General features: G+C 38.6%; 1 protein-coding gene across 10 annotated transcripts in view; it reads left to right on the forward strand.

Annotated features, from left to right (window-relative positions):
* The window catches only part of dab2ipa (DAB2 interacting protein a), a 106,014-nt gene that overhangs the window by 84,230 nt on the left and 9,054 nt on the right, over positions 1-12,730 (forward strand). For all 10 annotated transcript variants that reach the window (XM_084390072.1, XM_084390070.1, XM_084390075.1 and 7 more), the window contains 6 exons: positions 4,137-4,281; positions 5,377-5,521; positions 8,074-8,310; positions 8,730-8,931; positions 10,019-10,197; positions 11,078-11,975. In XM_084390072.1, coding sequence (XP_084246198.1) covers positions 4,137-4,281; positions 5,377-5,521; positions 8,074-8,310; positions 8,730-8,931; positions 10,019-10,197; positions 11,078-11,975 — 1,806 coding nt within the window. The remainder of the gene's footprint in view (positions 1-4,136; positions 4,282-5,376; positions 5,522-8,073; positions 8,311-8,729; positions 8,932-10,018; positions 10,198-11,077; positions 11,976-12,730) is intronic.

A 12,730-nucleotide genomic window follows, 5' to 3' on the forward strand; every position in this document is an offset into this window, starting at 1 on the left:
ATTTCAGTTTTATTGGTTGTGTATAATGAAAAAATAAACATGCAACAAAAACAAATTGGTTGTTTCAGGTTTTACAACAGACTGAGGTTGATTTTTATTTATTGTTTTGCTCTCACGTGAGAGTTTAACACACACTGTGAGTATTGTACCTGTCTGCTTTTAAAAAAATGACAAAAATAGAAATTTGTGAAATAGCCAAATTATAGCATAATTAATAGGGCGGTATAATTTTGGGCGGTTGCCAGGGTGTTGCTATGTAGTTGTTTCATTCTGAGTGAATTTTATTGTGTAGCTATGTTGTTGCTAGGGTGTTCAGAGTGGTTACTAAGTGTTTGCTTAGTGTACCAAATTAAAAGACCCCACCCTCAAATGTCTGTGATATTCTGGTCCCTTAAATGAAAGTCTGTAGCCCTGCGTCTCAATGTTCATACTATTCATTCTAAACAGTATGTGAGATTAAAATAAGTGTGTCCCAAAGGATAGTATGTTGAAAAGAGTATGCCAGAAGTCCCCAGATGGTCTACTATTCCCGGTGGATTTTCGAAGTGTGGATCCGTGCACACTATCAGCTAATATTACCCACAACCCATTGCGCTTTGGAGGAGGAACTACAAACACGAGTAAAAAGTGTTAAAAAAAACTACAAAACATGGCGGATATGCGCGAACGACGGTGAGAGGTTTAGATAAAGGTTTGAGTGACTAATCAAAGTTTAACCTGATAGAAAAATTATTTATTTAATGTCATCCGTGTTATATTTAATCTGTAATAACAACGTTTGGCAATTAACTTTTAAATGCATCATTATGCATGAATATGAGGAGAGTGACATGAAAGACCCGCGACTGCAGATCAACGTGCTTCTGCATTTCTCTCCGATACGGTAGGAAATGAAATGTGGAGGATTTTGACTGTGACGAGATGACTGACAGGCCAGTTTACTGTGACAGGATGCGACAGAGCAACCATTAAAGACGCAATTGAATGACGTGATAGATGTCCCAAAGCTCGTCTACTCTTCTGCTAGACACTCAAAAGTGTGCACTTTTTCTTCACAAAAAGAGTACATACTTTTAGGGCGTAGTATAAGTAGGCGAATTGAGACGCAGCATAGCCCTTTTTTTTTTTCACCAAGCAAAATTGTTTCCTTAGAAGCGTGAAAGCACAATGGATTATGTGGGTTAAAGTTTTCTTCAAATCTCCCTCTTGCTCATTCTTTCTCCTCCATCGTCATACGCCCCCTAATTCTGATCGGCTATTGCTTACCCCAACGTTAACTAGGCACCACTCATGCAACCTAATCAGACCATGTGACAACAATACTACCTTGAGCATTTATAGCTGGATACTGTTTCACATGCATTGTTTGCTTAAAAAATAATACGCATTAGGCTACACAGTGTGTTCTGCCTAGCATGCAGTAAAACCTGCACTAGTACTCCATTTTTCATAAAACCCTATAGTTTTTTGCAGATCTGTGCAGATTGTGGTGCTAAGCTATAGACAGGCATGATGGGATGCGACAGGCGAGCCGAGGAAGATGCACTGCACTCGATAGTGTCTGATTAGTAGTGAGACTACTACGGATAAGTCTCATCAGTGAGCGGGCGCTGAGTGCAGCTCACTGTGTTAAGATCTTGCGCCCTAATTGAATACCGAGTGCTGTGACTGCTGCCAAAGACGCAGAGCTTTTCCAGAAACTGGGTCTCATTTGATCCTCTCAGTATCATAACCACAATGTACCTCTGCCTGACTGGGAAGAGAACAGCTCAGATATGCCCTTATCACCTGATCCCACCGGTAATGGTTTAGAGAGCTTTGTGCGGTACAGTCTTTTTCTTGTTTATATAAGGTGTAATGTGTCAGCAACTGTTTCGATTGTTATGGACACCTGCTTAGGAGACAGAATCCTCAGAAGGGCGCTTGTAGACGTGCAATAGTGACTCAGACACTATCTCTCAAAACACAGACATACATCTGCTGCAGATCATTGATCACACGCCAGAGCTGAAATCAGCAGAAATCACTGCCAGCTGTAAACACACACGCCCATGTCCTTTACGGAGATTCTGTTGACAGCAGTAGCACAGCACCACTCGCATTGATCCTTCGTAGGATCTTTTTTCATAGGATGTCACCAGATTGTGTTTTTGATGCTGGTGGGATCGTATGTTCAGCTGGTAAATAGCAAGACTGTGCTGGTCCACAAGCCCTAAACCAGCACTAACCAGCATTAGTTTAATACTACCTAATCATATTTAATAATCATTCATTGGACACAAAAAGAGAGCAAAAAATCCTTTTTTACCCCTAATATTATTCATGGTAATTATTGTGAAAAATAGAACATTATGAATATATAATTATAACTGGCTGAATGTAATTTTAATTTTAGCATGTTTTTTATTTTATTTAATTTTTTTATACATATTCAGCATCATTCTGAAAATAATCAAATGCTTTTTAACTTGGTAAGTTTGAATTGAATCTGATTTGGAGTTGAATTTGAATTTGAACTGGAACTAGTGCTGAAATTCAAAGGAATTAATAAATATAAACAGAGATACAATAATCCTTACTAATAGTGATATTAATTGCATTTAAGGCTTAATATTAAGAAATGTGCATTGTGCTCATAAGTACTCCAAATAAAGTTTAATTATAATTAAATCAGTAAGTCTCAAGCGATATGTCAGTAATATATGTTAATGAATTTGTAGTAGCCTATACTTAGTATGAAATCAATTTATTTTAAAAACATTTTGGTATAGGTTTATTTCACTAGGGCCAATAACTGTCATTTTAACAAGAAAAAGGAACATTTGACAAGGATTGAAGGATTATAGTTTTTACAGACAGACAGCTTTATGGATAATGGTGATTAAGATGATTGAATGCCATTACCTAACGATTTCTTAGAATTGCAATTCAGTAAATTACACTTCCTGTCATTACTCTAAATTCCAAACTGTTTGTGTGTGTGATCGTGCGTGCGAGCGTGTGTGTTTGTACAAAAGAAAAAGTGCACAGATGCCATTGTTATTCACTTAAGATCGTCCCTTCTGGCATAGCTCTGAAATCTTATTTAAACTGGGCGAGTACAAAACACTTTACATGTTTGACATCAATGACAGCTATACAGCAGAGGACTGATTAAAATTATTCCAAAATATTGTATGACTTTATAAGACTTGAAGTGTAGTGTGGTGAAGTGGAGTCTTCTTAACTGTTTTAATTGTGCTTTTTTGTCATTTTTGGGGCTCTGAGTATCCTCTAAATAAAGCCTACAGAGTATAAAGGACCTCTCACACAGGGGCCACATGAGTGCAAATCATTAGCATGTTTACTCGTAGGCTTCGGAAGCTGAAACTGATTACAGAGGCAGTGAAGGCGGAGCTGAGACATGGGATACGCATCATGAGAGAAGAAAAACAGGAAGTTAGGGAAAGAATATTGCATTGAGACCCAGGGTAAATTTCATTGAACTATACAATGTCCATTATCCCACAATCAATACACTATCACTGAGTATGAGTCATCTCCCCAGCTGGATATCCATAACCCTCTCAATCTGTTACACATTCTGACTGGAGCTGCTGTGTGTCTTCAGTCAATAGTGGCACTCCTAGACTCCAAATAAAAAGCCCCTGAGTCTGGCCTATTAGATGATTTTGCTGTTTTCCAGGCCATCCAGTCAGACACCCGGTTCTGAATGGTTCAAAGTCAAACTTGGTATTTGAAAAACAGAGTGATCAAAGATGGGGGGGACTAAGGGAGAAAAGCAAGCAACAGACCAGTGGCACAGCAGACACAAATACAACTTTTTTCTTTTGAGTTTCATTGCTTGTATAAAAAGCCTGCATGATTTGTGTCTCTTTTTATCAGTTTTATATACAAAGACAACTATAAGTAATGTTGATAAAGTATGAAAACTCTATCAAGCATCGTGACCAGCTTTATACAGCTACATTTGCTCAACCAAATGAGATTGGGCGGGACTATCTGTTTGTCTGACCAATGAGAGTCAGGGGGGAGTGTCCAGGAAAACCTAAGGTTTCAGTTGGGGATCCTTTTCAAACAGTTTGACAACAAAAGCTGAACATTAATAAAGACATCTTAATGTTTTGTCCCCTCAGGACTTTCTGACAGATCTGATGATGTCTGAGGTGGATCGTTGCGGAGACAATGAGCATCTCATATTCCGTGAGAACACACTGGCCACTAAAGCTATAGAGGAGTATCTGAAACTAGTGGGACAGAAGTACCTTCAGGACGCTTTAGGTAAAAACACTGACTTTGTGTACATGTCTCTGTGAAATATTTAATTGTCATTGAAATCAAAGCAGTCCGATGCTTTCCTCACAATTCCTGCAGGGATTTTAGACCATCAAATATGCTTGGGAGAATCAAGAATCAATAATTTACTGCTTTTTTTTTTGTGTAGTCTGTGTTTTTGAAGTTCTGTTAAATTATTTAAGATATCAAGTAGAATATGAGCACACAATCGAGTGCGGAGGGAAAGTTTTAGGCTCGGTTTCCCTCAAAAGCGCTTGTTTGATGCTGTGAAACTACTTTTAAAAGTTTAGTCTGTGAGAAAGTGTCGAAGCTTACATCAACAGCATAGTTTCAATCATTATTTGGTTTATTTTTGAGCATTACGAAATTAAAGGTGCAATAGGTGATCTGGGAAATGCTAACTTTAGCCTGCTAGCATTGAAAGCATACGATCCCACCCTCCCTGCAAATCGCCGTCCAAAGCCACGCCTCCCCGTAAAACACATGAACGCGCACAGACCAGAAGCCAGACGATCAGAGACAATGTTATTGTATTAGATCATGTGTCATTCATCGGTGAGAGAACTTTACAGTACAGTGAGTAACAGTACTACAATAACTAACGTAAACAACCGTTTGCCTGCCATTCTCGCTCTGTCTGCACAGCGTATGTGAACGCTGATGACGTATGATGTCTGCGTGAACAGGCTGCGCAGTAGTATGCAAACACACGTTGACTGACAGGGAACACGTGCTATCATTTAATTCGGACCGAATGCAATGATTGAACAAACATTTTATGGTCCTACACCTTCCACAGACGCTATACATTTATAAAAATACATTTAGACCGCTTAACATAGTGATTGCTATCTCTTATTGCACCTTTAAACCAAGTCTTTGTTTGATTCTTTTATCCTATTACAAAACGAGTCAATGGTTAATTTCCAGTTTATTCAAGTACATTATTTTAAACCATTTTAATAGTACTATTTCCTATAAATTACCTGTAACATTTAACCAGCAGCACAGTACTGCAGCAGGCTGGACGCTGTCTGTGCTAAATGAGGTTTTCCGCATTGTTTACTTTCTTTGTCCCAGGTGAGTTCATCAAAGCTCTGTATGAGTCAGATGAGAACTGTGAGGTGGATTCGTCTAAGTGCTCCTCCAGCGACCTGCATGAGCACCAGAGCAACCTCAAGATGTGCTGTGAGCTGGCTTTCTGCAAGATCATCAACTCTTACTGGTAATGAGATCAAATTTGCCTCTCATATCAGCGTCTGCTCACAGCTCATTATGGATTTTTTTTTCTATTGGAAACATGCTTCATTTAATGGTTTAAAATGGGTAGTTCCAATATTGGATACTGATTGGTCACTATGGAGTTCTAATTATGCTAAAATAAACAACATAGTTCACCATTACACGGTGGTCATATTACACTTATATGATCGATTTACTTTACTTCCTTTCTTATGGATGAGTGATAGTACACATCATTTTATATGTAAATGTACTCATATAGTAAAATGATTATAGTAATCATAGTGATTATACTAAATAATTTAAATGTCAGAAACTATTACATTAAAGTATTATTTTATATATAAAATACTGTATATTTAAATTATGTAGTATTAATTTTATATACAATTATAAATGTATTCATATAGTACAGTAATTTAAATGTCATAAACTATTACATTAACATAGTATTTTATATATGTGTGTATATATATATACACACACACACATATAATATATTCACAAATATAAAGGTGTTCATAAAAATATTACTACATTTCAAGATATGTAATAAGAAAATTAAATGTATATAATATTTTTTATTAAAAGTATTTAAATTATATACGGTATATATATATTAGTGCTGTCAAATCGATTAATCGTGATTATATATGTGTGTGTGTAGTATACAAATATAAACACACACACACACACACACACACACATATATACAGTGCAATGCATAAGTGAATACACCCATGCTAAAGTTGACTAAAAAGAGGAATAAAAAATCATATTTTGGAAACTGAACTTAATGCCTTAATTTAAAAAATTAGGAAAAATCCAACCTTTAAGGACACCAATTTTCTTTGTGAATGAATAATGTATCGTAAATAAATAAATATTCTTCCTTAAAATACATGGTGCATAAGTGAGTACACCCCTATGTTAAATTCCCATAGAGGCAGGCAGATTTGTATTTTTAAGTATTTTTTTATTATTATTTTTTAGGATACTATGCATCTTGATAAAGTTCCCTTGGCCTTTGGAATTAAAATTGCCCCACATCATCACATAGCCTTCACCATACCTAGAGATTGGCATGGTTTTATTTTAGTTAGCCTAAAAGCTAGTTTGATTTGCATTGAGAGATGATCTTATGGAAAGTACCCCATGCCAATCTCTAGGTATGGTGAAGGCTATGTGATGATGTGGGGCTATTTTAATTTCAAAGGCTAAGGGAACTTTATCAGGATGCATAGTATCCTAAATTGTTTTTTTTTTTAAATACTTAAAAATAAAAATCTGCCTGCCTCTATGGGAATTTAACATAGGGGTGTACTCACTTATGCACCATGTATTTTAAGGAAGAACATTTATTTATTTACGATACATTATTCATTCACAAAGAAAATTGGTGTCCTTAAAGGTTGGATTTTTCCTAATTTTTTAAATTAAGGCATTAAGTTCAATTTCCAAAATATGATTTTTTATTCCTCTTTTTAGTCAAATTTAGCATGGGTGTATTCACTTATGCATTGCACTGTACATATATATATATATATATATATATATATATATAATATACAAGCAAACTTTTATTTTAACATATTTGACAGCACTAATATAAATTGAATGCAACGTAAGTCACTTTGAATAATAAGCATACCAAATAGATTAATATAAATGCTGAATAAAAACATGCAAGAATTTTAAGACTTATGAAGGGTTATCGTCTGCTACCGTCGAGGCAGATCCTGAATAAGGAATGTTGTAATTTCTCCAAAAGGCCCATGATGCCTGGCATGGTAAGACTAATAAGAAGTGAGAGGTCTCCATCTGTCCTCGTAGAGACTGTGCTATTCCTCAATCATCACCTACGTTTCTGCAAAACCATGCTGAGAAATGAAATTAGTTCCTCTTGCAACGGCCTGGTGCATGATATTCCATCAGGGGAATGTAATTTTCCTGCCTTTGAGGATTATGTTAGACTGAATCTTGACAGGTTATGTCTAACTGTGCTACAGTTTTGTCATACCGCCATCTTTTATGTCGTGCTGTCTTAAAAAGAGCAACTTAAACAGCAGATTGTGGTGAGCTGGAGGCCACAGCAGGGGACATCCTTACGGCGATGATGTGAAAATTGAAGGAGGGTGTAACGGTTAAAGGGGGTAGCAGTGAAAGTGTTGTGGGAGAAGATGTCGTCCCGTGTTGTTAACACTTAATTAAATGCACACAGTGACTGTGATGCAATGTGGGAATGCAGAACTGTGTGGGAGTTTTGTTGTTTTTGGGCTTGTTTGTTACTAAACAGTTACTTAGCAGTGCTAGACTCATGTAAGTCATCATTTATTCACCCTCATGTTTTTTCAAACCAGTATACTGGTATTTTTAGTCACTATGAACGGTTGAAGACTTAGCTATATGTTGGAATCACATGAGGGTGTATAATTAATGACAGAATTTACATTTTTGGGTGAACTATCCTTTTAATGTTTTTTAAACAGATTTTTTGTTTTATACTCAAATCACTTAATTGTCTTTTCACTCCAGCGTGTTTCCTCGGGAGCTCAAAGAAGTGTTTGCGTCCTGGAGGCATGAATGCAGTAGCCGAGGACGGCCAGACATCAGCGAACGCCTGATCAGCGCATCTCTCTTCCTGCGCTTCCTGTGTCCTGCTATCATGTCGCCCTCACTCTTCAGCCTCATGCAGGAATATCCAGACGACCGCACCGCCCGCACACTCACGCTCATTGCCAAAGTGACGCAAAACCTCGCCAACTTCACCAAGTAAGTGAATTTGTGCATGCAACTCAAAGATGGAACTTTTTTCTTTTACCAAACTGGGGTTCGTGAGGGAACTGTGAGTTGATGAAAAAATAAAAATGAATTAAATCATACACATATAAAATGAACATAAATAAGTACTTTTTTATATAAAAACAAAGGTTCTACAGTATATGGAACCTTTTCTTTTAAGAGTGTCATAGCAAAAGCATTATCATATGACATGGTACTGAAATGACAATGAAATTGATGTTGATCATGAGTTTTAATGCATCATACTCTGAACTATGGTTAAATCAGTATCATAATGAGCAATATTATTCCTGTGGTTGCAATTAGTTATGTGAACATACTGATAAAGTGTTTCAAATGGTACATTTGAATCAGGAAACTCAAACTGTAGCCTACTTTTTTTGTCATAGGTTTGGCAGTAAGGAGGAGTACATGTCCTTCATGAATCAGTTCTTGGAGCATGAATGGACCAACATGCAGCGCTTCCTGCTGGAGATCTCCAACCCAGAGACCATCTCAAACACAGCAGGCTTCGAGGGTTATGTTGACCTGGGCCGTGAACTCTCCACTCTCCATTCTCTTCTGTCAGAAGCGGTCTCACAGCTCGATCAGGTGAACACCTGTGTTTGAACAAATATCATTTTTCAATTGAAAATATATATAACTGTCAGTTTTCTCACAGAAAATAGAATCTGATGAATTACAAAGAGCTCAGTTTAGTTTATCTAAAGTGAACAGATTTTCATTTAAGATAAAATAAAGACAGCACTGGCTCTAAAATCTGATTGGATGAGCCACAATCAAAGATCTAAAATGTGAAATAGCATATATACACACCTGAGAATACACATCATATTTGTTTAAAGCAACCTATTATGCTTTTTTACATTTTAATCTTTCTTTAGTGTAATGTTGCTGTTTGAGCATGAAGGTCTGCAAAGTTATAAAGCACAAAGTCCAGTCCAAAGGGAGTTGGTTATCTGACAGCAGCGGCAATCCACCTGTCACTCAAGTGGCCACGCCCTTAATTATGCAGAATTGGAATGCTTAATATAATTTAAACGGATGAGTTATAAAAAAAAATCACCCCCTCACATTTGTCATGAAGGGCAAAATTAGGGGGGGTTTGGGGGGGGTCTATGGGATTGACTCTCTTTTGGGGCCTGTCTCTTGCGGCCAGTCGATGAATTGCAGTTTAAGACACTTCCGTGTTGGAAGGTTGCCGCTTGGTTGCGTTAGTAGTGTGTTAATAATGGTAAAGGGCGTGACATTTCCGAAACACGCTTGATTCGTCGGCTGCATCAATCAGAGCACGTTGCGCTTTTTGCAAAGAGGGGCTTGATTGAGACAGGAACTAGAGCGTTACAGACAGACTGGGAAAAGAGGTGCTGCAGCAGCCATGTAAAATATATGAAAAATAATGTTTTATTAACACCTATTCTAGCAGGCCCCAAAAACAAAATCACAACTTTGTAAAAGGGCATAATATGGCCTCTCAAATATATAGGCACTATGTTGCTAGAAACCATAAAATGGTTACAGTTGCTGCTTCAAACTGCTGGAATAACATACCTGTACTAAACTTTATTTTAAGTGGTTTTTCTGTAGTGATATATTGCCTTTAACTCACCAGAGTGAGTTTAGTGCTTTATCAAGTTTGAATCCAGTCAGTCACAATTCATTCTCCATTGTATTGTAGAGTACTATCACCAAGCTGGGTCCTCTTGCGCGGATCCTGCGGGACGTGAATTCAGCCCTGACGAACCCCACCGGAGTCCCTGTGTCGTCTCCCACCGAGCGTGTGGGCTCCCCCAGTCTACCTAGCAGCAGCCTGTCTACCGGTCTGCAGAAAATGGTCATGGACAGTGAGATCACAGGGTGAGTTGAGCCTAAACTTAAATTTCAGCCTGGTTTAGATAGTAAAGCTAGTAAAATCTTTATCATTCTATTGTGGAATACTGTAAAAATGAAGGTGAAACTTTTCCACAGCAAGGCTCTTATAAAGCTGTACATCTTTTCTTGCTGCTTGACTGATCACTTTCAAAGACGATTGATTGGATCTGATTATGTCTTCACATGTTTTAATCATTTGTTTTCAGGTCTATTACAGATCTACACATGCATTCATTTTCTCAACAGAAAGAGCACAGCACTAGCAATCCCAAGGGCATGGGTTCAGTTCTCTGGGAACACGAATAGGCTTTCTAATAAAATTTATGAATGCACAGTCAGATGTTTTGAATAAAAGCATCTGCCGAATGCATAAATGTACACTACCTTTCAAAAGATTCGTAATGTAATGTAATTTATTTCTGTGATGCAAAGCTGAATTTTCAGCATCATTACTCCAGTCTTCAGTGTCTAATATGCTGATTTGGTGCTCAAGAAACATTTATTATTATCATCAGTTCAAAACAGTTAAAACATTCTTCTAAACTTTAGAACGTGTTAATGTCGAAAGTGTATTGGCCAGACTTATCCTGATTTGCTTTGACTGGAGAGAACCAAACAAAACACAGTTTATACTTTCCATTTCTTCATGTGCAAAAATAAAACAGAATACTTCAGGGTGGTTTATACTCTTGCTCGGTAATCAAAGGCATATTTTTGTCAAAGTACAGTTTTTGGACTATAATCTGTCATATTAGCACACACATCAATTAGCCATGCAAATGAGCTAGACTGACAAATAATGAGTTTGATATGAAGTAAAGAACAGCTGTGATCTTCGATTTTTGTCCTGTCGCCACTTGGACAGGTTGGTGGATTTCACTCGGCTGCCCTCGCCTACCCCCGAAAACAAGGATCTGTTTTTTGTAACAAGGAATTCTGTGATTCAGCCGTCGCCCGCCCGCAGCTCCAGTTATTCGGAGGCCAACGAGCCAGATGTTCAGATCCCTAACGGCAGCAAGAGCTTGTCAATGGTGGACCTGCAGGACAGTCGTTCTCTTGAAAGCGCTCCCAACACCTCCTTCAGCGACCCCATCAATGACAGCCAGACCTCCGTCGGCCAGGGCACGGGAGTGTGGACCACCCGCACGGCTAAGGGCAACACACCCAGTGGTCCGACCCTAAGGAGAGCAGGTCAGACCCCCACGACACCGAGCACAGAGACCGCCCCGGGAAGGTCCCAGCTGCTTGCCCCGCTCTCGTTCCAGAACCCTGTGTACCAGATGGCTGCCGGATTGCCCATGTCGCCCCGTGCGGTGGCCGATTCGGGATCTGAATGCCAGAGTTCCATAAGCTCCCAGAGTAACGCAGAGGAAGCAGCTACTGCGGGGTCAAAGCACCCGTTCCTGGGCCAGGCCAGCACGGGGGCCAGTGGGGGAGGGGGCAGCAGCGGGGATGAGTTCATTCGGCGTTCTGGAGAGTTCACCCGCAGACAGCTGTCCCTCACGGAGGCCCAACACCAGACCAACGTACCGCGGCAGAACAGCGCAGGGCCACAGCGCCGGATAGACCAGCCGCCTCCGGCCGTCACAAGAGGCCGCACTCCACCCAACATGCTCAACACTGCACCCTACCCCCGCCCCTCCAGTGGAAGCATGATGTCATCATCTCCTGATTGGCCGAGCAGCGGCACCAGACTGAGGCAGCAGTCGTCGTCCTCCAAAGGGGACAGTCCAGAATCCAAGCAGCGGACCCTGCACAAACAAGTGAGTTAACTGTGACAACATTTTTTTTATGAAAATTTTCTTTCTTTCTTTTTTGTCATTATGTCATATAATTTAATTATAGGAATTTAATATGTACAGGTCATGTACAGGTGCTATTCATCTTTTTGACCACTAGATTTCCTCAACAAAATCTATTTTGAAAAGCTTTTTTCTTAAAGTATAATAAATAAAAAAACAAGAAGATACCGTTGCCATGAATTACACATAATGTGTTCCCTCAATTTAGTGGCCTCGATTTAACTAAAACAAGCGATAAATAAAATGTGACCATGAATAAATATAGATCTTAGGAAACAAATTTGGTCTTTGCCACGATGTCTATTTTTTTCCACATATCATGTGTGAGGCTCCATATGCTATCACAAATGTTGCTTTTATTTAAGGCAAATAAACTTGATTTTTCTCTGGACAGTCAACTTTTCATAAAAAATACTATGAAATATTTTGAAATACAATTTCAAAGAAATACAATGGACTTACATTGAAGATCCGAGTCATATCTGGAGATCAAAATTTCACAGAGAATTGATGGGCCAGTAAGCAACCCAACAGAAAACCCCATCAACCACATAGCAGCATGCTAACAACGTAAAGTTTTGCAGGGCTAGCGCCACTCATGTTTTTTTCAGAAGTGTTATAAACCTAATCGTAGTGATTGTTGCTTCAATCAAGAAAAGATATTATACTTCTCAATGTTCTTTCAAGACATAGTATTTTAAAACCGATCACATCCC

Source organism: Rutilus rutilus, assembly GCF_951802725.1.
Source record: "Rutilus rutilus genome assembly, chromosome: 19".
Classification (NCBI taxonomy): Eukaryota; Metazoa; Chordata; class Actinopteri; order Cypriniformes; family Leuciscidae; genus Rutilus; species Rutilus rutilus.